This window comes from Nematolebias whitei, chromosome 20 (assembly GCF_014905685.2).
Source record: "Nematolebias whitei isolate Nwh7 chromosome 20, NemWhi1, whole genome shotgun sequence".
In the NCBI taxonomy this organism is placed as follows: Eukaryota; Metazoa; Chordata; class Actinopteri; order Cyprinodontiformes; family Rivulidae; genus Nematolebias; species Nematolebias whitei.
Window position 1 is genome coordinate 28,878,214 of NC_056517.1, and position 26,366 is coordinate 28,904,579.

Below are 26,366 nucleotides of genomic sequence, written 5' to 3' on the forward strand. Positions count from 1 at the left end.
TCTGGGGGGAAAAAAAGGTATCACTCTGAATTTTTATCCAATCGGCACTCTTAAAATAAAAGGAAATTAAAGAACAAGGTTTGGCATTAGCACCTGAAGTCACGTTTGTGCATTTCAGACAACATGGAAACAGCAGACGTTGTGAAAAACGTGCATTCAGTAGTTCTTATGAACATAAGGCATTGTTACTGTTTATAATCAGGGTGCAGGGCTGTTAGTTCAGATTGTGCAAATGCGTCACATATTAAAGAGAATCAGGGAACTCAAACTGGTGAAATAAAGCGGTTGTTGCATCTTTCTACATTTTTACACTGTAAACTTTTTTTCCCACCGTACGTTCTGACACTTCAGCTCATCGCCAAATCCAACAAGGTGGTATCAGATAATCCTATGGGTAGCAACATGGTACTATTTTCTTTGGCAGTAGTGGTTTCTTTACAGCCATTGAAAGAAAGAAAAAAATGCATTAAACTATTTTTTTTTTTAATTTTCACATTTTTTAGGCGAGTCACAGTCCCAAGTAGGACAAATTTTTTTTTAACAAATGGTGAGCTGAGCAAAGCCCATCAACTTGACGTCATCCGGAAGTTCAGATCCGTCGATTCCAGAAGCCTGTAAAAATAAATAAAATAAATAAAAACGTAAACATAAGAAAATGAAAGGCAGTAGAAGTTCCAAAATGTATTGGTTTACTTGGATTTTTGGAGTTACCGGTATTTAAATAAAAATAAAAAGTTAATGTGATTTAAAACATCCACACAGCATCATTTCAGTTATTACCTTAAAAAAAACTATTAAAGTTCACTCTATAAAACTGCAAACTTCCACAATGTTGGGTCAGTAAAAGAAAAGCTAAAGTTTTGCTTGATAAAATTAAAAAACTCCACTCACCAGTTTGAAAGTGACATTTTTACTGGGTTGAGGCTCATCAACTATTTTCTGCAAATTTGCAGCAACTGAAAAGATAAATTATTGCTTTAATGTGACGAGAAAACCAAAATAGCAATATTTAAATAAATTGTTTTCAACAAAAGTATCTGTCCTAAATGGGGGTTCCTAAAAGAAGTCTAGTTTCTATTCAGTTGCGTGGGGGAGGTTTTTCTGTTTATATTATTTAATAGTCATTCTCTACAATAATTAATGTTCAAACTCAGTTTAGTCCCTGCCTTTAGGTAGATTTGAGCATCCTATAATTACATCCAGTGCAGCTTCTTTAACGTTTAAAACGGTTGATGAGCTGTAAAAAAATTGTGCAAACCAAACAGGCAGCGAGATCCCATCGATGACTTCAAATTATTTCTACGTTAACGATCAGAGCCAAGACTTAAGTTGGGCAAAAAGGCTCTCCAACCTCAAAGACCTGAGAATTATTAAAAAACATTAGGGATGCACGACATTATCGGCATGTATCGTACCGGCCGATATTAGCGATAACGTTAAAGATCGGACATTGGTCATTCCATCAAAATAACTCACCGATATAAAAGGCGCCGTTTTTGTATAACCCAGTGACAAGGACGCCTGCAGCGCCAGCACGTTATGACGTCACACGCGCCCACCTGATCTGATCACGGCAGGAGAGGAAGAAGTGAAAATGTCGGTGGTGTAGAAGTTTTTTTTTTTTTTGAAGAATCGGAAACTGACAGCAGAACTGCTATTTGCAATGACTGCTCAGCGTCAATGATGCGAGGAGGAGCGAAAACGAAATCAATCAGCACTTCGAATCTAATTAACCATCTCAAGAACCACCATTCTGACCAGTACGATGAGTTCATGGTAGCTAGAAAGGAAAGCGAGGGCATGGTCGACCGCGGAGAAACAAAACCTCACCAGCAGTCCATTTTACAAGCTTTAGACTAAACAAGGAAATGCAGCCACAACCACCTGAGGGCAAAAGGCATTGATCAGAAATTGATGGAGTGTATTGATCTGGATAACCAACCATTTTCATTTGTTGAGGGTAACAGATTCTGAAGATTTTGGACCACGTTGAGCATCGCTACATCGTCCCCAGTTGGAGATATTTTTCCGATGTAGCCTTGCCCGGGTTGCAAGCCAATCATTTCCAATGTCATTAAGAAGCTAATAGCTGATAGCACTTGGGTGAGTTTGACATTTGGACGTCAAGCGTTAGCCCCATTAGCATGAATAGTCTTACGGCACAATGGATAGACAAAAACTTAATCGAAACAACATTAAAAGTTACATCATTTTCAGCCCCTTTTTTAGCATCTGCATTTGGTAGCAGACCAAATTGACAAACACCATGCAGAATAAAGTAGTATTTTAATTCCACAGCAGAGAAAGCTATGTAGTCTCTGTAAGTAGGTCTAGGGGGGAAAAATATTGGTATTGGTATCGGTTATCAGCCATATAAGTTTTAACATATTTGCATATAGAATATTGGCCAAAAATCCAATATCGTGCGCATCCCTATAAAACATCTCATGAGACTTGGAATGTTCTGATCCCAACTCAAGCACAAAATAGAGGTTCTACTGAAAAGTTTTCTTTTGACCAAATGGTGCATCTCTGCTCCCGATGGCAGTTTAACATCAGCTGCAGGACATGAAGAAGAATCTTGGCTCAACTGTGCTTACATGCATTTTAGATTCTAACACCTTTATGTTGAACATTTCACACAATCCTAATGTGCCTAAAGTTGGATAAATATTCAAAACAGATGAAATATTCTCCTTTCAGCTACAAAACTGTTATGAACTGAAAGACTATCTTCAAAAAATAAGAAAAGAAAAATTGCCACCACAGAGGAAGTATGTCCTCGGATGTAATTTGCTTTTTTTTTTAAGATATCCTGAACTCTAAAATGCTCCCAGTGTCCTTTCTTAGCGTCACTGTACATTGTAATTATTTTAAAGTATGCAATGCTGAAAGTTTAACTGATCAACAACAGAGCATCTAAAATAACTGAAGAGATTTGAACACAAAAAAAGACAACTTTCATGTGTTTTCGACGCAACCTGAGCAACATCACAGCCACAACAGTGACTTATTTAACTGATTTAAACTTTTATAAAACCTAGAGTGTGTTGTTTACAACTATTAGCTGAAGGAAAATCAAGTATTTAAAGATTTAAAGTGGTAACAGAGACAACAGTTGATTGTTACATATCTAATGGAGGCATGAAAAGAAAAATCCCCTCTTGTAGGAACTAGGAATGTGCGATATATGGTACACAGTAGAAACGACAGACATTTAGCCTACGATAGAGATCCGTCTTCTAACGGCTAGCCGCAGTAATGCTGTGTCTGATGTAAAATCAGAGTTGTCAGTTTATTAGTTATTTTTTTTAGTTGAAAACTGTGCGTACGTGGTGTTAAAGTATTTTCTTCGAGAGCTAAGTAGCGAAGCTACAAGCTAACTAGGGCCAGCTTGCCGTAGTGTTGCCGTATTCTGACGCATGCGCAAAACGCTGTGTTCCGTCAAAAGTTTTGTTTTTTCCCGTCGAAAGTTAAAGTAAGCGTTGATCAGCTTTAGAGAAACCTGCTCTCTGATCTGTGAAAGAACGCTGTGTTGTGTGATTTTACTGCGAGACTCTCTGGTCAAAGCCACAGAGGAAACTGGTCGCCATTTTGTGTCAGCTCTCCTTAAAGCAGAAGGAGACGCCCACTGGAGGGTTGGAGGGTGAAGTGTTTCAGTGTGCACTTGTTGATCTGTTGCTGTTCATTTCTTATGTGAGAATACTGAATACTGTTAAGAGTTAACATTCTTACATGTGATATCTTTGGCACTGTTTTACAAGAAAGAGCCTAATACTTGATTTGTTTTGTATTTAAAAACTCTCTGGACCAGTAGTGGAATTTTCTTAATTGAGATTATTATGTGATATAGCAGTTTTCAAAATAAATGATGGCAAAAGGACACCCTATGTTTTTTTTTTCATTCCTATTGCAAGTTTTATACCAAAAACATATGGTGATGCATATCGTTATCGCCACCCTTCACAATACATATCGTGATATGAATTTTATATGAATTTTATGCCATATCGCACATCCCTAGTAGGAACTTATGTAGGACAAAAAATACATATATTTTATAAAACTGTAAAATAATAATAAAAAAGAGACGTCTGCAGAAAGTCTGATCACAGTTTGCAATAAAAGCTTGCTCGACTCAGGTAAACATGTAATTTTCAACTTTCAGATGATTCTGCGTTCTTAGAAAACTTAGTACAACTCACCTATTACCAGGTCCTTCCCATCCACCAGACCTGCTGACACCAGCTCCTGAGACACACCATCTGCTGTGTCTGCAAACCCAAAACACGAGACCAAACCCATGTCAGGCGGAGGGAAACCGTTGAGCCGCTTAATAATTCTCGAACAATTTTGCAGTCTTCGTGCAAATGAACACTTGACTGCATCAGCTCGTTCTGTTCTCAGCACCAACGTTTTTGAAAATTAGCTGACTTAGACTATTTTTTGTGCACTGAAACAAAAATGTTACCAAAGAGGTTTAAAAAAAAAAAATGTGTGAAAAGTCTGTTTCTTTTGCTTGTTATCCATACCTGATCAGCAAATCTCAACCTTTAGGACACTTTATTAAACACCTAATGAAACAGCAACAACTAGCACATTTTACCTTTACTGCTATTAGCTTGTTTTATTTGTGGATAAACACCGAAGAATTAAAGTTTCACAGTAGAAAAGAAAATTTGTACAATGAAATTCCCCATCAGATGTTTTTTTTTTTAAACTTGACAGTTTTCTTAAAATAACGACAGAAAAAAAAAAGTTCCACTTACCCCTTCCTGGCATAAATTCAAAGCGGATATCATTTAGCTCCTTTTTTGAATTTCTGGGGGGAAAAAAGGACAGAAAAATGTAAAAATGACAAATCCTGTTCTGATTTTCTTATTTTTAAAGCCCTGACAAGAAGTCACATACCTTAGCCTTAATACCAAACTAATCGGAGATTGGACGTCGCCTGAAGCTGTTGGGATCTGTTGGAACAAATTTATCCAATTAATTTCACAAAGGTCGGGCAATGTATGCATTTAGGAAATCTAAGGCTTTAAAAAATGTGCCTAGAAATGACAGCATGATGGAAAGATGTGGTGGCACATTTGGTAGAGATGTTGCCTCTCTGTGAGATGGTCACCGGATCAAATCCTCGTCCGGGACATTTCTGGGTGGAGTTTGCATGTTCTCTCCGTGCATGTGTGGGTTTTCTCCGGGTACTCCGGTTTCCTCCCACAGACCAAAAACATGTATGTTAGGCTGATTGGTAACTCTAAATTGACCCTAGGTGTGAGTGAGAGAGTGAATGACTGTCTTGTTTGTCTCCATGTGTCCCTGTGATTGACTGGAGACCTGTCCAGGGTGTCCCCCGCCCCTCGCACAGTTTCTGCTAGATATGGGCACCAGTGATCCCTGGATGGATGGATGGATGGAAAGATGTGGTGACTAGCCTGAGCAGGAACACTGAGTGGTGGGGGCTCAGTCAGGGCCGTTGGTTGGGGGTTGACTTGCGTCGGCTGCAGTGGAGGTTGACCTGCGGCTGGAGGCTGGAGGTGACTACTTAAGGGCTCGGGAGTCTGAAACATCTGAGAGAAAATATGTTGCTCAGTCCATCTTTAAGATATCATCAAAACATTTCATAACTACAGCATTGAAATAAAAATTTGAAAGAAAATAACAACTTAAACTGACTTTAATGCTTTGAGTACCGTAATTTTCGGACTATTGAGCACACCTGAATATAAGCCACGCCCACTAAATTTAAAAAGAAAAACAATTTTGCACATTTTGCCACACTTGTGTATAAGCCGTGAGTGTCCAATTTGTAACATGAGATATTTACGCAGAAAGATGTTACACAGCAAGTTTTTTTCTGTACTTTTAATGTACCGGTAACATACACAAAAATGTACAGTAAATGTTTTTTTTTTTTTAATAGTGCCTGTAACACAGCTGGTTAAAATAAAGAAATACAGTAGCTTCATTAGTAGTAATGAAACTTTCCACTGCGACCTGCTCGGTAATTTCATTGATATTTTTTTATTTTATTTAACTTTTATTTATACAGGCAGTCTCATTGAGCCATGAGGACCCAACCCCCAACAGAGACGTTCGCTGGGCAGCTATGTGAGCATCTGGGTGCAACGAGGCTTAATGTTTTGGCGGCATGAAGCTCATTAGCCTGTCAAAAACAAAACAAAACAAAACCCATAAATTAGCCGCAGCATTGTATAAGCTGCGGTGTTATAAGCTTGTGAAAAATGTTGCAGCTTATAGTCTGGAAATTACGGTACTTCAACAGAGATTGGGTTCATTTGTGATTTTCATCAACATCTAAACTGTTTTTAATGAAATTTCACAACCATGTCTCTTGACTTTGTATTTAGCAACACATGACAATGCCAATAAAACATTCATGACTTATTTATATTTTCCTTCCAATGAGCCTGATTTTCTTGTAATCTTTTGAAGTGATCTTTATTAATCGATTTCAAGCTTTCTGAAGTTTTTCCAAAAGGTTTTTTTTGGACTTTGGCTGCTTTTTCATTAATCAGTCCATGTACCTGACATTTTACCTGCAGCTTTAAAAAAAAAAATGGACTATTTAAATTTATGTCTTAAAAAAACGAAAGTTACGTATGTAACTACGGTTCTATGAATCCCGGATGACCGCCAGAGGGCGGTGCTGAAAGCACTGAATGTTCCCTTCGCGCATGCGCTGATTCGAGTAATAATACCAACGGAGTCACAGGTGTGACACGGATGACCAATCAGAGGCTATATAGCCTGATGTCATCCGCTGCTCTGCTCCTACAGAATCTTCTCGCGAAACGCAAGGATTCTGAGTGACGGAGAAGCTCTGGCGGTCATCCGGGATTCATAGAACCGTAGTTACATACGTAACTTTCGTTCTATTTCATCCCTCCTGACCGCCAGAGGGCGGTGCTGAAAGCACTGAATGACTAATATCAACGATGTCACAAGGAATCCTAACACCTACCTCACTGAGGAGGCCCAGAGGACCCTTGTAGAAGAACCTGGCCCAGGGGATGAGGGGTGGCCACGTTAACTCTATAAAATCTGGTGAACGTGCTTGGGGAAGCCCATGATGCAGCAGCACATATTGCTTCCAGCGGAACCCCTCTCAGGGCAGCCCAGGAAGCGGAGACGCTCCTGGTAGAGTGAGCCTTCAAGCCGACCGGCAGGGAGCCGGGCCCTGCAGCATAGGCGTGGCAGATGACGTCCACGATCCAGTGGGAGAGGCGCTGTTTGGAAAGAGGACAGCCTAACCTAGGGCCTCCATAACACACAAACAGCTGGTCTGAATGTCTTATCACGGCAGTAGCTGCAACATATGCCTCCAGTGCCCTTACCGGGCACAATAATGCAGACCCCTCACCAGGCGCAGGCTGAAAACGTGCCAGCCTCAACGGTTGGTTAGAGTGAGATAACACCTTTGGTACGAATGCAATGTTTGGCCACAAGGTAACACACGAGCCCTCAGGGCCCCACCTGAGACATGAGGGGCTGATTGAGAGAGCATGTAGCTCGCTGACCCTCTTTGCTGAGGTAATAGCCAACAAAAAAGCCGTCTTACATGAAAGCCACTTGAGGTCCACCTGCGACAGAGGCTCGAAAGGAGGACGGCACAGAGCTTCGAGAACCAAGGGAAGGTCCCAACCTGGTGCTCGTGGAGCTGTCGGCGGGTGTGACCTACGGGCACCACGCAGAAAAAGAGAGACTAGATTATGGCTCCCTACCGTACAGCCATCAATGCCAGCGTGATTAGCTGATATTGCCGCTACATAAACTTTAAGCGTCGAAGGACAGCGACCCTTACCAAGTAGAGACTGGAGAAACTCCAGAATGGTGGGTATTGTACAGGAGACTGGATCCTTGTTGTGATCCGAACACCATTGGGAAAACAGGCGCCACCTGTTTTCGTACTGCTGACGAGTAGAGGGTGCCCTGGCGCCCAGGATGGTGCATCTGACGGGGCTCGAAACTCCAGTCAGCTGCTGTCCTAGCCTTGCAGTGGCCACACCCACAGCCGAAGACGTTGAGGATTGGGGTGCCATATCAGTCCCCCCAACTGAGACAGCAAGTCCCTTCTGGTCGGAAGACACCATGGGACGCCCTGACATAGACTTCGAAGCAGTGGGAACCATGGTCGCGCTGGCCAATATGGAGCCACCAGCAGCATCCTGTGGCCCTCCTCGAGGACTCTCTGAAGGGTTGGCCAAATTAGAGAAAGGGGTGGAAAGGCATACAGAAGGACCCTTGGCCAAGGATGAGCCAATGCGTCCTGGCCTAGCGCACCCGACGCCCCCGTAAGAGAGTACCATAGGGGACACTGAGTCGACTCTTCCGTCGCAAACAGGTCTATCTCTGCCTGACCAAAACGGTCCCAGATCATCAGCACTATGTCTCTGTGGAGGGACCACTCTCCCGGAGGGGACTCTTGGCAGGAGAGAAAATCTGCGACCTGATTGTGTCGCCCTGGCAAGTACGCTGCCCGCAGGGTGGACAGGCGAGGAGAGGCCCATTCCAGGAGCTCTCTGGACACACTCAGAAGTTGTGCTGACCTGGTGCCCCCCTGATGGTTGATGTGGTAGACAACAGAGGTGTTGTCTGACCGAACAAGTACATGCCTCCCTTCCAGGTGAGGCAGGAAGTGCCTGAGTGCCAAGTGCACTGCACGCAGCTCCAGCACATTTATATGCTTGGAATGGTCTCTTTGACCCCAGCGGCCCTGAACCGCTCTGCGTTGCCATACAGCCCCCCATCCCATGGAGCTGGCATCCGTCGTGACCACTTCCCTGCGACACACTACCACTCCCATGGGGACACCCCTGGACAAATAATCTTCGTCCCTCCATGGAGTCATGGCATGAAGACATGACCACGTCACTGCAAGCTTGCGATGCCTGTGCAGCCTGGCATCTAGGTGAAAGCTGTTGAGCCACCTCTGCAAGGGGCGAAGTGACAGCAGGCCTAAGGGCACCACCCGAGTGACTGATGTCAGCTTGCCGAGTAGTTGTAAGAAGGCAACATAGGGGAGCTGCTTGCCCAGCCTGAACCGATTGACCAGCTGGAGTATGCCGGCCACCCTTTGAGCGGATGGGCGAGCTCTCATTGAAGATGAATCCAGAACCACCCCAAGAAAGGTGGTCGTCTGGGAAGGGATCAGGCAGCTCTTCTCCAGGTTGACATTGAGGCCCAACTGGGACATATGAGCGAGCAGGCGGTTTGTGTCGTGAAAGGCACAGGCCTGAGACGGGGCGCACAGAAGCCAATCGTCCAAGTACGGCAGAATCTTCACTCCGCAGGCCTGCAGAGGAGAGAGGGCTGCCTTCACGCACCGAGTGAACACCCTTGGGGAGAGAGAGAGCCCGAATGGAAGTACCCGGAACTGCCAGTGGTGATCCCAATAGGCAAACCTGAGAAAGCGGCGATGTTCTGCCGCAATAGGCACATGAAAATATGCATCCTTCAGGTCTACAGACGTGAACCATTCCTCCCTCGTGACAGCTTGAAGGACTTCTGCTGTTGTGAGCATGTGGAAGGGCAGCTCCTTTAGGTACTGGTTGAGTCCCCTCAGGTCTAAAATGGGACGAAACCCGCCCGTCTTCTTTTGCACAAGGAAGTAAGTCGAGTAATAGCCCCTGGGTTGTTGCAGAGGGTCCACTGCCTCTATTGCGCCCTTGGCCAGGAGGACGGAAAGTTCCTGGTCTAGTGCTTGAGCTTTCACCGGGTCGGTGATTACAGTCATCTTGACCCGGCCTGAGATACGAGGCCGCCGTCGGAACTGTAGCCGGTAACCATGGGTCAGAGTGGCAACCACCCATGGGTCCACGGCGTGAGCAACCCAATAGCTGAGCTGCTGGTGGGAGAAATATCCGACGGTCGGCCTGATGGCATCACCGTCTCCCTCCACGACCCCTAGGGGCCGTGGGGGGGCGGCAGCCAGGGTCCCTGGTCCGAGCCTGCCCAGCTGGTCGGTGGACCAACCCACGAAAGCTCCTGCTGGGCCTTTGCTGAACCGCATGAGGGTAAGGACCACCCGGCCGGTTATGACCCCCAGGCGGCGGCTGCATGCTGGAGCCAGCCGACAGGCGCCTTGGATGCCGAGGAGGTGGAGGGGGGCATTGGCCTGCTAAGGCTCGAAAATTGCTGCCTTCTCTGTCGTGCCTGGACAGTCCGTTCCAGTGCTTCCAAGGCAGCCGAACCGAACAACTCCCCCGGCACCACTGGGACATTACGGAGGGCTCTACGGCATGGCTCAGTCAATGCTGACTGCGCTAACCAGACCTGTCGGCGAGCTTGGACCAAGGAGGACATCACACGCCCAAGCTCCCTCGTCATTAGTGCAAAGGCCTGAAGCGCTGCATCGTTAAAGCCCATTGCTGCTGTCGCACCACTAGTCCCCTGAAGGGACGCGGAGAGGGCAAGCATTAGGTGTGCCAAGGAATTACCTAGGCGGCCAGCACGCGCTCCGGCGGCATAGGCTCTGCAGAGGAATTCATCCGTGACACGACACTGAGCTCGTGGGCACCGAACATGACTGCGCAGAGCTTCATCTGGTGACACGATGAGAGAGGCAACAGCAGGTTCTATCGCTGGCATGCGATCCAAGCCTGCAGCAGCCGGCTCATGCATGGCCGCCAACACTCTGCCATCTGCAGAGAGGCGCGCAAAGGCCTTGGGGTCCCGCCAGCAACCATGCAACTCCCTCAGGAACTCCTCTGATGGAGGGACAGAAAAGGAAGGAGGGGTCAGTCTGCGCCTGAAGAAGGCACTTCCAGGGGTGGACGCCTCTGGTTGCGGGACGTCCAGCTGCAGTTGTCTCAGGGCCATACGCATGATGTCCTGCATCGAGCCGTCACCCGACCCACTAACTGCACTCCGAGAAGAAGAGAGTGAAGCTGTCTCTGAGACTCGAGATGAATGCCCGTCCTCCTCACCTAAAAAGTGAGAGGCAGAGGCAGCCAAGGATAGCACATCCTCCTCCACAGCCAGTTCAGGCATGGGTGGGGAGGAGAGTCCAGTTGCTGCCACTGGTTCAGTTCCCAGTTGGTGTACCTGAAAAAGGGACTTCATCTCCGCTAATTCAGCGGAGAGCTGCTCCACCCTTGTGGAGAGGCCCCTATCAGACCTGGCTCGCTTCTTCCCAGGAGGGGCCACAGAGACTGCGGCCTCAGTCCGGCGCTTCGAGCGCCTAGGTGGAGCCTCCTGCCCAGAAGGCGGGAGGTCATCGCCGAGTTTGGGGCGAAACTGGGCCAGCCGGGCCACCCTCACAGCATGCGACATGAAGCTGCAATTCATGCAGGGGTTCTCTGACAGGGCATCCACCAGATGGTCATGTCCAAGGCAGGCAGGACACAGGTCGTGACCGTCATCTATCTGGAGCATGGCTCCACAGACTGTACAGCAGTGAGAGCCGTCCATGCTCCTTACCCAGCTATGCCCAAGATATTCAGAGGGGCTAGCACCACTAGCTCAGCTGGTAAAGAGGACAATTGGGAGAGGGGGCGCGAACGCTCGCCTTCACCAATCAAAACAAGGCCAAAACTCAGAGAGGCTAGCACCGCTAGCTCAGCTGGTAAGAGGACAATTGGGAGAGGGGGTGAGAACACTCGCCTTCACCAATCAAAACAAGGCCAAAACTCAGAGAGGCTAGCACCGCTAGCTCAGCTGGTAAAGAGGACAATTGGGAGAGGGGGCGCGAACGCTCGCCTTCACCAATCAAAACAAGGCCAAAACTCAGAGAGGCAAGCACCGCTAGCTCAGCTGGTAAGAGGACAATTGGGAGAGGGGGCGCGAACGCTCGCCTTCACCAATGAAAACAAGGTTAGAACTCAGAGAAGCTAGCACCACTAGCTCAACTGGTAAAAGAGGACAATTGGGAGAGGGGGTGAGAACACTCGCCTTCACCAATTAAAACAAGGTTTGAACTCAGAGAGGCTAGCACCACTAGCTCAACTGGTAAAGAAGACAATTGGGAGAGGGGGCGCGAACGCTCGCCTTCACCAATTAAAACAAAGTGAAACTCAGAGAGGCTAGCACCGCTAGCTCAGCTGGTAAGAGGACAATTGGGAGAGGGGGTGAGAACACTCGCCTTCACCAAATAAAACAAGGCCAGGAACTCAGCTGGCTACGTAATAAACAAACTTCGGAGCACGGTCCAACCGACCACGCGGTTGGAGGCCTCCTAACAAGCGTGAGCGGAGCGAACGCTACCGCTAACCAATAGCAAAATATAAGCAAAAAACCACTACTTACCAGTGTTAAATCACACGCATAGCAGTCATAAACAACGTCGGAGCACAGTCCAGCCGACCACGCGGTTGGAGGTCTCCTAACAAGCGTGAGCGGAGCGAACGCTACCGCTAACCAACGGCGAAATATAAGGAAAACTACTCACCGGTGTTGAATCACACACATAGTAGTCAGATGCTGTAATTTGGGAGAGGCGGAAACCGCCGTAGTTCCCAACGAAACAGCAGAAATACCTTTGAACAGGGTTAAACCGTCGCAGCCCTAGGAGGGCGAACACGCTACTCCCGCAGTCGGGCTTCCGACGACGGTAAAAAGTTCAGAAAAGGTCAAAAGGGCTGAAGCCCTGAATTGAACCGCGCGCGAGAAGAAAATAGGATCAGAGCAGCGGATGACATCAGGCTATATAGCCTCTGATTGGTCATCCGTGTCACACCTGTGACTCCGTTGGTATTATTACTCGAATCAGCGCATGCGCGAAGGGAACATTCAGTGCTTTCAGCACCGCCCTCTGGCGGTCAGGAGGGATGAAATAGAACTGGAAGAAGCCAAACAAAGACCTGACATGAACAGAGATTCATCTTGTACCGTGTGACAAGTTTTCAGTTAGCTATTTGAAATCCATTTTATTAGGGTAAGATACTATTTTATTCTCCAATTTGTTTTGTTTTTTTATATGTTCAACTAAATAAATAGGAACAAATGTGGTCTTTGTGGCAGGATAATGGTAGTAAAGTGACGAAAGATCCTATTTAAATTAGTTTTTGCTGGGTTGTCTGTAATGCATCAATAACACTGGTTAATCTCTTGAATTTAAGATCCTTTTTGTGTCTCAATGATTTACAGCCCAGCAATTTTTATTTTATATTACCTTTATTTATACAGGTAGTCTCACTAAGTCACAAGGATTCATTTTCAAGAGGCCAATAGCAATAAGTGGTTAAACAAAAACCACAAAACTCCCAAAATTGTCTAGTACTGAACTAAAAATGATAGAGAAAGCAGCCAAAGTACAAAGAAAATATACTTTTGCAGTACATTAAAGTTTCATCACACCTTCAGAACCAGTGAGGCTGAAAAAACTGTTAACTTGCTGTTTTGTAGTGAACACATGTACTGTTTGTTTTACCTGTTATTGAGTTTAAATCACTTGCATAAGAAAGCAGAATGTGTAATCCCTTGGTTATACATACGCAACATAAAAATGAGTATGTATTAAATAAAAGTAGTTTAATAGGGAAAACACTTGTTAGCTCATGTTCTTTAGATTTTACAAGATTCCATCATAATGTGTATAAAATGACCTAAACGTTACTTTTAAACCCACCTCTGAATTCTGTGGCCCTTCCTTCACTCTTGGCGACTGTTGGTGACAGAAACAACTAAGTTAGAGACAAGACGTCACAGCGACAGCTTTACAGAACTAAAAATTGCATGCTTGCATACACAGAACATACACAAATCAAAAAAGGCAAATCAAAACAAAATGGCTCACTCGTTTACACTGCTCACCGAGCTGTTCATTAGGTTTGTATTTATTTATTTATTTTTATTTTTTTTTCATTAATTTAGTTAAGATATATGAATGGGACCAGAGATAATATTTAATCAAGACTTCTAATACATTTGCACATGTTTGATATGTGATATACAATGCATGGTAATGTGACAAGTAGAGAGGCACGATATTGGATTTTTGGCCGATATCCAATATGCCGATATATTAAAACTTATTTCGCCGATAACCGATACCAATATTTTTTCCCCTAGACCTACTTACAGAGACTACATAGCTTTCTCTCTTTCTGCTGTATAATTAAAATACTACATTATTCTGCATGGTCTTTGTCAGTTTGGCCTGCTACCAAATGCAGATGCCCAAAAGGGGCTGAAAATTATGCAACACTTCAACTTGGATTATGTTTAATGTCAAATTTACTCATGACATTTACTCTCTCTAACACAATGACAAGACTCAAACAGTTCAAATTTGTAAATTTTCACAACTCTAAACTCAACGGCACACGTGACGTCATAACGTGCTAGCGCTGCAGGCATCCTTGTCACTGAGTTATCATATATGGTGCTGTTTTTGTATCCCTTTGTTTTTGTATATGGATTTGTCCATCCATCAATTCATCCATTTTCTTCCGCTCATCCGGGGTCGGGTCGCGGGGGTAGCAGCTTAAGTAGTGAGGCCCAGACTTCTCTCTCCCCAGCCACTTGGGCCAGCTCCTCCAGGGGAATCCCAAGGCGTTCCCAGACTAGCCAAGAAACATAGTCCCCCCAACGTGCCCAGAACACCTCACCAGGGAGGCGTCCAGGAGGCATCCTAACCAGATGCCCGAGCCACCTCAACTGGCTCCTCTCGATGTGGAGAAGCAGTGGCTCTACTCTGAGCTCCTCCCTGAAGACCGAGCTTCTCACCCTATCTCTAAGGGAGAGTCCAGACACCCTGCGGAAAAAACTCATTTTGGCCGCTTGTATCCGTGATCTCGTTCTTTCGGTCACAACCCAAAGCTCATGACCATAGATGAGGGTAGGAACGTAGATCATCCAATAAATTGAGAGCTTCGCCTTTTGACTCAGCTCTCTCTTCACCGCGACAGACCTGTACAGCGCCTGCTTGACTGCAGAAGCTGCACATATCCGTCTATCGATCTCATGCTCCATTTTCCCCTCATTCGTGAACAAGACCCCGAGATACTTGAACTCTTCCACTTGGGGCAGGAAATCCTCCCTGACCCGGAGAGGGCACTCTACCCTTTTCCGGCTCAAGACCATGGCCTCGGATTTGGAGGAACTGATCCTCATCCCGGCCGCATCACACTCTGCTGCGAACCGCTCCAGCGAAAGCTGTAGATCACGATTTGATGAAGCCAACAGGACTACATCATCTGCAAAAAACAGAGAAGCAATCCTAAGGCCATTTGTGTGTGTGTGTATATATATATATATATATATATATATTATATATACAATATAATATATATAAACAGTGCCTTTTACAGTATACTGTATCTGTGAGTTATTTTTGATGAAATGGCCGATGTCCGATATTTAACTTTATCGCTAATATCACCGTTAACGATACCATGCCGATAATATTGTGCATCCTTAGTGACAAGTATTAACCAATCAAGATTAGAAGATTTTTTTCATTTCAGTCTCTGGTTGATCAGTGCAACTTCCACTTTTCCACGTCAATAAGCCAAATTGAATTATAGGTGATGTTAAATTATATCAAGATTATTTTCAATTATTTGGTTTAATAGCAGAATTTGTCAGACATTTGATTTTCTCCATTATCAGAAAAACAATTAATAACGCTTGTTCTCAACTAAAATTTACACTACGGTTTGAACAATGATAAGCCACACCAATAAAACCTCTTTTGACCTGTTTGGGGAGGACCTCAGTAGCACCACGAAAGACATCAGACACCAGAGTTTTTTTATTGTCAGGTCTTCTAGATCCTGTAAAGTCATGCTTTTGTCACTTATTTGAAAAACTGGGAAGCCCAAATCAAGACCCAAGTGTACTCAGTTTCTGAATAGTTATACTGTGACGCAAAAGACTTGTTGACACCACTGTCGTTACTGCATACCACCTCCATTAAGAAGGGAATGGTCTGCAGCAAGGTTAAAATTGAAGGAACCTCTCTACCATCCAAGTTACTGTCAGCACATGGCTCTGAGGGTCTAACAGAGTGTGTTCTTTCTTCTTCCCATGATGCATCATGCTGCTCTACCTTTACAAAAAGAGACAAGGGAACTAGTTCACAAAACCTAGACAGGGGGTTAAGAAGGGATATTCTGACAATCCTGGCTTTACTTCTCCTTGATTTGCATTTACAAAAGGAGTAGCAGATAAGTTACCATGGTAACATATTCAGTGTAGTTAGTCTGCTCCTGGGTTGTGTTACACTCCCATGTAACCTGGCATAACTGTTGAGTTGCTCTGACCCACTTATCTACCCATGTAGGTATAGATGCCATTGTAACAACAATATTCATCTGAAATATGAATGGTCTTAATGTTGTGGGTGTATCTGCTTTAATATAACAAAAATATAAACACAAGTGAGCTGTAAACGAGTGATCCCTTATAATTTAACAACTGTAGTTGTACTTTTAGTAGGAGTAGCAGAGAAGCAGTGTAAGGTTAATTTAAACCAAACGATGGCTACTATTATGTAGTTTAACGGACAATCTAATAAACACAAGTCAAGTTTGATTGAACTCCAAGAAAAGTAGAGAGAAACAGAAGCATTTCAGGCTAAATGAAGACAAACCGGCTATCCTGTCTGGGCATCAGCTCAGGAAGATGAACTTGCATTGTGCAGCCACCGTGCACAGTGCGTAAATAAATTGATTAAATTAAGTTGAGATTTTTACTTCAGCGTTTAAATATTTTACGCATCAATTCATAGACGGTTGTAACGTCAAAAAATTAAGAGCAGGAGTTCAGTTTGTCAACACAAAGCCAGTTGCAAACAGAATAAAAGAAGATGAAAGGCAAATTTGAAGTGTTTGCTGGTCATTATTTCTCTGTTTAGATTATTACAAAGCCAATGAGTAGTTTTCCCTGTTTTCATTAAATGTGGTCAGTATAAAACTAGTAATGGATTTGAAGAAATAATAATAATAATACAGATGGCTTCCAGGACAGGTAGCTCTCACAGGCAAAGTAACTTCTATGTTCAATCCCAAAAAAATACTGTATATTTTACACTTAATGTTAATTAAAAAAAACAAAAAAAAAAACAGGAAGACAGAAAGCAGAAATGTTATATCAAGTGCTTCAGAGACCAACTTGCCCTAACATTTGTGCAACATCTAAGTAAAATCATATTTATTTGTTACTTTGAAAGTAGCTTGAAACAATACTGGAGTTTCTGAGAAACCAAACGGCACATTTTTTTGTTTTGAACAAAGTCGCATCAGCATTTTGCTTTAAGGTTCCACATCACAATCCAACATCTAGATAACCAGATACGCTCAAGGTGTGCTCTTCACTTTGATGACTGCCTTATTACTGATTACTGTAGATAATAACCTAAACAACTAGCCTAGTCTGAGCCAAGTTTTTTTTTAATGCACATCTTAACATGAAATTTAACTGGTTTAAACACTTGAATCAGCAAAGGACCTCATACCAGACTTTGTACGCATGACAATAACCCTATGCAATACTTACTCTGGTGGGACAGCTAACTCAAAATACATGACGCAAAAGTAGCTCGTTCATCCGTTTTATGTTATTTGACAAAATTTAAAAGAATAGTCCAGACCATTTCAAGTGTGGTTATGTGAAAATTTAGGAATATTTATTATCTTAAACGTATACACTGTTATTTACATCTAAGTCTGGTTATTTAAAAGCTCAAACAGCAGCAGATAGCTGTAGCATTTATTAGAGCCTGACCAATATATCGGTAGGGCCAATATAGGTGTTTGGGGACATAACATTAGTGATAATTGTCTCATTATGCGCCGATATAAGCAATGGGAACAAGTCTTTATTTGCAAAAGGCGCAATTATACAACATATCAAACAGAGAGTGCATGCGGACTACTTTCAAGTCATGGCCGTTCACTTTAACTTTCACTTTCGGCACAGCCGAAGCAGCGAGCAGTACTGTGTAGTGCATTTTGCTGAAAAGAGCATTATAAGTTTATTTTACCTGATCTGTAAAATAATAATAATAAAAAAACTATAATAAATTATCTTCAGTCCTCCAACCCGCTTGTCATTAGCTACGTGCCTCTCAAGTTAGCAAGCTAACGTTTAGCATAGGCTATAGGCCTTGTAAAACTTAATCCAGAACAATAAATCTAACAGAGATAAAATATATCGGTGTTAGTAACGTCATCTTTGTTGTACTCAATGAAATGCATTGTTGGTCTGAAATTTTTACTTCTCTACAAAAAATAAAAATAAAAATGCTGCTGCGGTCAGTACTAACTGGGCCTTCACCATACGTGACAGACTGTTGAAGAAATGAACAGGGAAGAGTGTTTCTTTGTTTAGTTTATATTTTTGTAACACACAATAACTTTATGGTGAATAGTGGAGGATGGAAAACGTGAACGCACGTTAGGAATACTAGTTCAAGACTTCAAGTGTTAGAACAGGTTTTAAAGTAGCCGTTTACTTAAATTCTTTGGGGTGGACAAACCAAAAAAAAAAAAAAAGAAAAGAAACGCAGACATTATATCGGATATCGGCATTAGCCAGCCCCTCCCAATATTGGTATCGTGATAGCCAAAATTTCTATATCGGACAGGCTCTAGCGCTTATGGTAAGATTAAATTTCCATGAGAAAAAGCAGTGTTTTATGAAATTGCCTTTACATGAACTGCAATAAGATTTTAGAGACTGATTGTTAAAAGATGGTGCCAATCCATTTAGGTCTTGGCCTCTTCAATCCAATCAAGAAATATGTCATTCAAAACTATTTACGACAGGTAAGATATTAGGTTTATATAAACTAATCCTTTATGTTATATTCTTAGAAAATGAAGCTTCAATTAGCTCCATCCAATTTCAGACTAGCATATAAATGTAAATAAGACCCTGTTTTGTAAAAAAAATAAAAAGTTAGCTCAACTGTAGTAAAATACCATCAAAGATTTTTTTTCCAAATGCTTTGTTAAGCTATTTTATTTAATCATAAAAATATTTTGAAATAAGACTCAATTAGTTTGTAAAGACTTTAATACCCAGTTCCTATAAGCTGTTTCTAACCCGTGTGCACAGCCCACACACTAACGATTCATTAACGGTCCCTCCCGTCCTGCCCAGATATCACATGCTCTCCACTAACAGGTGAGAGTCCTTCCTTGTTATCGGAACGCCATCTGTATTATGGTGACAAGTAAACAACCCTGGGTGCAGGCAGCTCGAGTGGGTAGGAGAAGCGCACTTGTCGCCTGGGGCCACTAACAGGCTTCACCTGCTGCTCCTTTGACATCACACAGAACACACACACATGGGGAAGACTCAGTGGAGAGACAGACAAACATGCTGCTGCACAGACATGAGAATGACAGTTCAAACAGAGCACAGTGATTAAAAGACATGACATGTGGAGTAATAAAAAAAAAACCTGTTGAGGAAAAACAGGTCAGTTTATCTCACTCTTAAAGCTGCAACGGCTGCTTTGCCTTCTTCACTTTCTTCATCAAGTTCATCATCGCTCCATTCCCACTCGCCATCCTCTGTCTTATGCAAACGTCCACTGGAGCCGGGCACACGACGTACCTGACATAAAAGTCCGACTAAATGAGTACATCGTCTAAATGGCTTAAAAAACAAGCAAGTTTTTTCTGAAGTTGTTTCATTATCATCTTACCTTTTTCGACCTCTCTGTTATTGTGGGTGCCCGATGTATTAACTTCTCCAGTAAGTACTCGTGATTCTGTCATGAGGCAAAAAAAAAAAAGAATTGTGAATTACGCTACAAAGCCATTCTAGTCAAATTAGAGTTGAATTCACAATCTTTTTTAATAAATTTGAAACTTCATGTCAAGTGGTTAAATCTAAATGTTACCAAAAGAGTCACTTAGTTTTTACTTCTTACATTTTGTTGCTCAACTACTCTTTGTTGCTACATAGAAACAAATAGCTCGACTAAACATCAAAACATTTTCAAATGTTTGTTTGACGTTCAAATCCTTTAACCAGGGTGACACAAATCCAATCGTTGGTCGAACCTCAGATCCAGGAGGAACAATGCAGGTTCCGTCCTGGCCGTGGAACACTGGACCTGCTCTTTACTTTCACTAGGATCCTCAAGTGGTCATGGGAGTTTGCCCGTCCAGTCGACATGTGTTTTGTCGACTTTGAGTCACCGTGTTACTCGAGATACACTGTGGGTGGTGCTCCACACGCATGGGATTGGGGGCCTGTTGCTAGGGGCCATACAGGTACAAACGGTGTAAGCATTTGATTCACATTGCAAGGCTGCCTGTTGTCACCGATTCTGTTCATAACTGTCATGGACAGAATTTCTCAATGCAGCCAGGGGGTGAAGGGAGTCTGATGGTCTTAGGATTCCATCTCTGCTCTTTGCAGATGATGTGGTCCTGTTGACGTCATTGTGCCGGGATCTTCAGCTCTCACTGGAGTGGTTCACAGCAGGGTGTGAAGTGGCTGGGATGAGAATCAGCACCTTCAAATCTGAGGCCATGGTCCTCAGTCAGAAAAGGGTGGATTGCTCTCTTCAGGTCGAGGGCGAGTTCTACCTCAAGTGGAGGAGTTCAAGTATCTCGGGGTTTTGTTCATGAGTGAGGGACGAATGGAGCGTGAGATTGACAAGACGGATTGGTGCAGCGTCTGCAGTACTGCAGACTCTGTACCAGTTTGTTCTGGTAAAGGGTGAACTGAGCTGTAAGGCAAAGCTCTCTGTTTACTGGTCGGTAGAGCTGTCATTTCTAACACGAACCCAGAACCCAGTTCAACCCAGATTAGGGCTGGGCCGGGCCATAATAATGTGCTTAATGTACGGGCTGGGTCGGTGTCGGGTTTTTGATTGTGTCAGCAGACGTGCACGGCCGACGATCCAATTATATGGCAACATGGCTTGCCATTCAATCACCAGCCACATGTGGCCATTGGACCTGGCGCTGACCAGAAAGAGAAAAAGAGGTAATAAAAAGTACAGTTAAAGTAAAGAAAGACATCCAAACAAATGAGACATCTTTGTTCTTTCCTTTAGAATGTGGTGGTGTAATTTAAAAATGATTCAGCTGCACTAAGCGGATGCGCACGGCCGACGACCCAAACAGGTGAGATCCCAAAATATCAGACATGTTGGAGCAGGGTCCGTGTCTGAATAATGCAGAACGCAGGCTGAAGCAGGGATGTAATGCGCTTTGACGGCCATGAAAGGACAAACACCCCCTCAGCGTTGATCTTCTGCACCCTTAGCCATGCGTGTCCACCGACAGTTAATAACTATATAAGCAATCAAAGCTTAATTTAAAAATGTTGGGTTTTTTTCAGGTTCGGACCTGTAATTACTGTTAATTCATCGGGTCGGGTAAGGTTCAGAAATGATGACTATGGGCTGGGGACGGGTCAGAGTTTTTGGGCCCGAATACAACTCTACCGGTCGATCTATGTTCTTACCTTCCCCTTTGGCCACGAACTCTGGGTAGTGACCGAAAGAACGGGATTGTGGATACATGAGGTCAAAATGAGTTGCCTCCGCAGGGTAGCTGAACTCTCCCTTAGAGATAGGGTGAGAAGTTCAGTTATCCAGGAGAGACTCTGAGTAGAACTGCTGCTCCTCCACATCAAGAGGAGCCAGTTGAGGTGTTTTGGGCATCTGGTAAAGATGTCCCCGTGGAACCTCTCTTTGGAGGTGCTCCGGGTATGTCGGACTGAAGAGGACTAGAAGAAGACCCAGGACATGCGGGTAGAGAGAGTCTGTCTCTCTGTTGACCTGGGGTACCTTGGGGTCCTCCCAGAAGAGGTAGCTGGGGAATGAGATGTCTGGGCCTTCCTGCTCAAGCTGCTGCCCCGCAATCTGACTCCGGAACAAGCGGAAGCTAATGAATAGATGAATGGACGGACACAAACTGGTTTACTGTTCGTTTTAAATAATGACAGACTGTCATCTGCTGCTCACACAAGGTATTGCAGTTGTTCAGAGCAGCACCAACCAAAGCTTCCAGGGTGTATTTGGGTTGTGTGAGCTGCTCAGTCTGCACTCTAGCTGTTCCTGTTGCAATGATACAGGGCGCTCAGAGGCCAGTGCTTGACTATGTTTGTTGGAAAAAGCCATTAATTTAAAACTGCTGCACTGACCTCAGCTCAAGTCAGACACACTGATAGGTTGAAGATAAAAACCTGAATCACACAAACCTCTCAGGAACAGACCTTATACTTTGTTACAGATTCTGCAATGACCTTCCTTTCATGTAACTGAAAACATTGCTGCTTAAAGTAGTCTAATTAAATTATTAGATAAAGACATTTTCTGACATGCAATCACTTCTTTTTTATGAGCTGCTGCTTGAAACAAAGATGATGCTGACTCACGGTTATTGGTGTAAAGTTCAAGAAGAGTACAAGCACGTACCTTTGCTTTCTGAAAGAATTTATGCTTCAACAACTCTAATGACGTTGGCCTAAAAACAGAAGGGACATGAATCAGTTTTAGTAATGCAAGCGTCAGCCATTTTGTACCCTTGAGTGATTTAAAAAAATGTTGGTTTTGCTGTACAGTTTAATAAAAGTTTTATAAAACTACAAAAGATGACTGAATAAAATAAGATGAGGAACAGAACTACACTATATATTGTTAGGACATCCTAGATAAGACACAAAAAATAGACTGACTTGGATGAGTATATGTACTGGAAGGCACAGTAACATATATGCTAGTGGAGTACCTTTTCTCTGGATCCTTTTGTAAACACAAGGAGATCATCTTCCGGAAAGATTTGCCGTATTTCTTTACCGTCTCCTTGTCTGTGATGCCGGTCTCAAGAGTTGGTGGGTCATTCTGCAGCGTCAGCATCAAGACCTGAAGACACCAAAAATATTTTGTCCCTAATTAAACTGTGCAATTTATGAATTATACATGATAACATAATACAATACAGTATTTTAGACTGCTCCACAACCGTCTTACCTTCATTGGTGGGTATTTGTGATAAGGTGCAGCTCCTGTGGCAAGCTCAATTGCTGTAATCCCAAAACTCCAAATATCAGCTTTGAAATCATAGCCCCTCACCTTAGAAAGGAAAAATATACTTGAATTGTATATGCCAATAATTTTTAAAGAGATTAAATTTGAAATGTAAGCATAATACAGGTAGGTTAGATGCAGTCCATTTTTACATGTAAAAAGCAGTTTTCACTTTTACAGTTATTTAATCATTTAAAAAAAACGTAAAAACATGAGTAAAATGTGGTCACTGAGTTAAAACACAAGCCGCTGTGCAGATTTCTAAAATAGTGTCAGTATTCAGTTGTAATGCAAACTAAAAGTAGGTTTGTGAAAGTCACTTTTTGAGTTTCCTGCATGCTAAGTCAGGACTGACCTGCTCCATGACCTCTGGGGCCATCCAGCATGGCGTCCCCACAAACGTTTTACGCACTTTGTTTCGGGTCATGTCACCACCTGTGGCTAGAAAGGCACTGACGCCAAAATCTGAGGGAAGGAGAAACGACCAACGACAACAATCAGCCAGTCGATAACAGATTTGTAGAAACAACGTGTGCATAGAAATGATGAGACTGTCCACATTAGCATACAGTACAGGGCAGCAAGAGGAAGAACAAAGCATCTTTATGTACCTGCAATCTGCACTGATCCATCGTCTCCAAGCAGAATGTTTCCAGCCTTAAGGTCTCTGTAGAAAAACATTTGACAAGATTTTTTTTAATATACTGTACTTAAGTTCTACATCAAAACAATCTCAAGCTCTCACACTTCTTTTCAGGATTTCACAAGTAATGCTGAGCCTGTAGGTAATTTGTTCATCCCTGCTCTGCCTCCTCTGGTGGTGATAAGACGATCCAGCGGGGACATCTGTCTGCCACACACTACTGTCACCTCGCCAGCCAGACAGCGCTGCCATGGCAACAGACATTCGGAGACAGAGATGAAGGGTCAAGCAAAAGGCGAAGATTTAAAATTAAGGACAGCAGCCGTGCCAGTGAGAAAATGTCCTTCTGTTGTTCAGTCTTTAAGGGAAATTAATGCACATTTTATAAATAAAATGGAATAAAGACCCCACTGGATGCAGAGACAGAGAACGCTACCAACCTGTAACATACAACAACAAGCGGCCAGATTAAAATACACAAATTAATCAGACAAATCTTTATGCTGCACTGGTAGGAAAATAACATCTCAGCAGTTCCTGCTGCAACCAGATGGTGGGACTATCATTAAAAAAAACTTGTCCTTTAGCTGAAAAGGGAGTTCATTCCAGCAAACAAATGAGTCTAAATGAATGTAAGGAAACTTGTCTTTTAAATACTGGTTTAGAAATGACATATGGTAACCATTAAAAGAAACAAAGGCCTACTTTCACCACTCTATTCATCGTGTTTTTCAATCTATATGAAGTATACTGAAAACCAGATGAGCTTTAAGCTGCAGAGACAAACTTTGAAAAGCATTTTAAACCTTTCTATAACTTATATTAAAATATATTAGGACACAGCCAACACATCCCATAGCAACAAATGGCAGGGAGTGGCAAACATTGAGCTCCTGGGGACACAGCCAGAGCATGAAACACATTAGGCTCATGAGCCTGAGAGCAAACGATGGTGATTTCCACCTCAGGGAGAGCAACACAAAGACAGGATGATACTTTGGTTTAGTAATCAGCTTGAGGTCAAATTTTGATATGCCTTTATGTCTAGACAAGTGAAATTACATAACTGTTAGAATATAAGGCGTCTATTGCATGTTAGAACTGTGTGACTGATATTTGCAGCTTCACAGTCTGTCACCTCACAGCTGGGTGATACCACAGTCATCCAGTTGTTTGCACTTATTGCTTTCTCCTATAACCCACACTCTTCCTGAACCCTTCGTGTGAAACACGTGTTCGATTGTGTAAGAAGCTGGGTTTTTAGGGTCTGGAGGGGAAGCGCCACACAAACCATGTGAGCTTAAAATGCAACTTCTTCCTTTAACTTGGTGTCTCTGAAGCCCAGTCCTGAGGGAAACTCTGCACGTTTTAGATATTTTCTTGCTTTAATACATCTGATTGACATTGATGGATAATTAACAGGCTTCAGTGGAACTTGAGGACAAATTGTTGAGACAGTTTATTTTCTTGAAACGGGTCTTGAAGGACGGTGTGCCCTGAGGGCTGGGAAGGGTTGGGAAGCACAGAGTGGAGCCATCATTGCTTCAGTAGATTGAGTTGGACTAATAATGGGCTGTTAATGTACTGTAGGCTCAGAAAGAACCAATTAAACACAAAGCTCTGACAATTTGTCATGTTAAAACATTGTTTTACAATTGGGGGGATCTTTAGGACACAATGTAAGGTTATTAAAAGAACTGCACAATTAACAAAAACCCATCTGCGACACTTTGTACAATAAAAAGTGAGTTGGCAACAAGTCCAGATATCCAAAAACATTGTAAACCTCCCATGAAGGGTGTCATTTAGCAGCTGGAATCATTTTTTTTAATTGCCCACTGCCAAAGGTGAAAGACATTCATGTTTTACCCATGTCTGTGTATGTGTCTGTTAGCAAAATATGAAGGGTTCTTAATTAAACTCTAAGAATGTAATCTCTACAACTGATTATCTTTTTGAGTCGACTCGATTTTAGATGGCTGCCACAGCTAATCAACATTAGCAAAACACAAAAATGATAACTCGGCCAGTTTTACAGATATTGAGCTAAAAGTTGGTGTTTTTGTAGCTGACAAAGCTAGCTGTAACTATCTCCTAAAAATGTGATTTTAAATGCTAATGGATCACACAAGATCTCACAGTGAGATTGAGCATGGTGACATTTACAAAGTTAAACCAAAACAGCTGTAACTTCATCCCCTCTCATCCTACATTGGTTGTACTGTAGTCCCTCACTACATCATGGTTAGACTTTCATGAACTCAATCTTTCAAGGTTTTTCAACGTAAGATTGTACACGACACGATTGTCAACTTTAATATTACTCATGTAATACGGGATAAAAAGTTAACGAAAAAATACTTCAGACAGGCACCGTCATTTTGTAGTTTTCTTTCAATAAATTTGAACTGCAACGCCAGTCAAAAGAACTACACTACCCAGAAGCCAACAGTGCTTACGGTCGCTGCTTTCTGCCAAACTGGAGGGAAAGCAAAGTCAGAAGTAATGACCGATCTATTAAGCGCACAGAACTGGCAGGAAAGTCTCAAATAATCCTGAAGCTTCCTGAAGATAAATTATCCACACGCACATCAACCTGGACGGGGTGGTGGGCTTCATCGCTGCAGGGTAGGTCTGCCGAACCGGAACAGAGCTGCTGGTCTGCAGAGCTGGTGAGTACCCATATAACTTTTTTGGTTTTTAAAAGGTTTAAGAGTTTAGAACATTGCAAGAGTGTGGGAAGGGTTTATAAAGCCTTAA

At 43.2% G+C, this 26,366-nt stretch overlaps 1 protein-coding gene across 1 annotated transcript in view; it reads right to left on the reverse strand.

Annotated features, from left to right (window-relative positions):
• Nucleotides 1-26,366, reverse strand: part of oxsr1b (oxidative stress responsive kinase 1b) — a 64,695-nt gene continuing 38,329 nt past the window's right edge. The window contains exons 5-18 of the mRNA XM_037694294.1: nt 23,575-23,630; nt 23,319-23,428; nt 22,907-23,008; nt 22,665-22,798; nt 22,352-22,400; nt 19,619-19,684; nt 19,405-19,527; nt 13,589-13,624; nt 5,436-5,570; nt 4,912-4,967; nt 4,770-4,822; nt 4,206-4,274; nt 892-956; nt 1-612 (exon numbers count right to left, since the gene is read on the reverse strand). Coding sequence (XP_037550222.1) covers nt 538-612; nt 892-956; nt 4,206-4,274; nt 4,770-4,822; nt 4,912-4,967; nt 5,436-5,570; nt 13,589-13,624; nt 19,405-19,527; nt 19,619-19,684; nt 22,352-22,400; nt 22,665-22,798; nt 22,907-23,008; nt 23,319-23,428; nt 23,575-23,630 — 1,129 coding nt within the window. The 3' untranslated portion in view covers nt 1-537. The remainder of the gene's footprint in view (nt 613-891; nt 957-4,205; nt 4,275-4,769; nt 4,823-4,911; nt 4,968-5,435; nt 5,571-13,588; nt 13,625-19,404; nt 19,528-19,618; nt 19,685-22,351; nt 22,401-22,664; nt 22,799-22,906; nt 23,009-23,318; nt 23,429-23,574; nt 23,631-26,366) is intronic.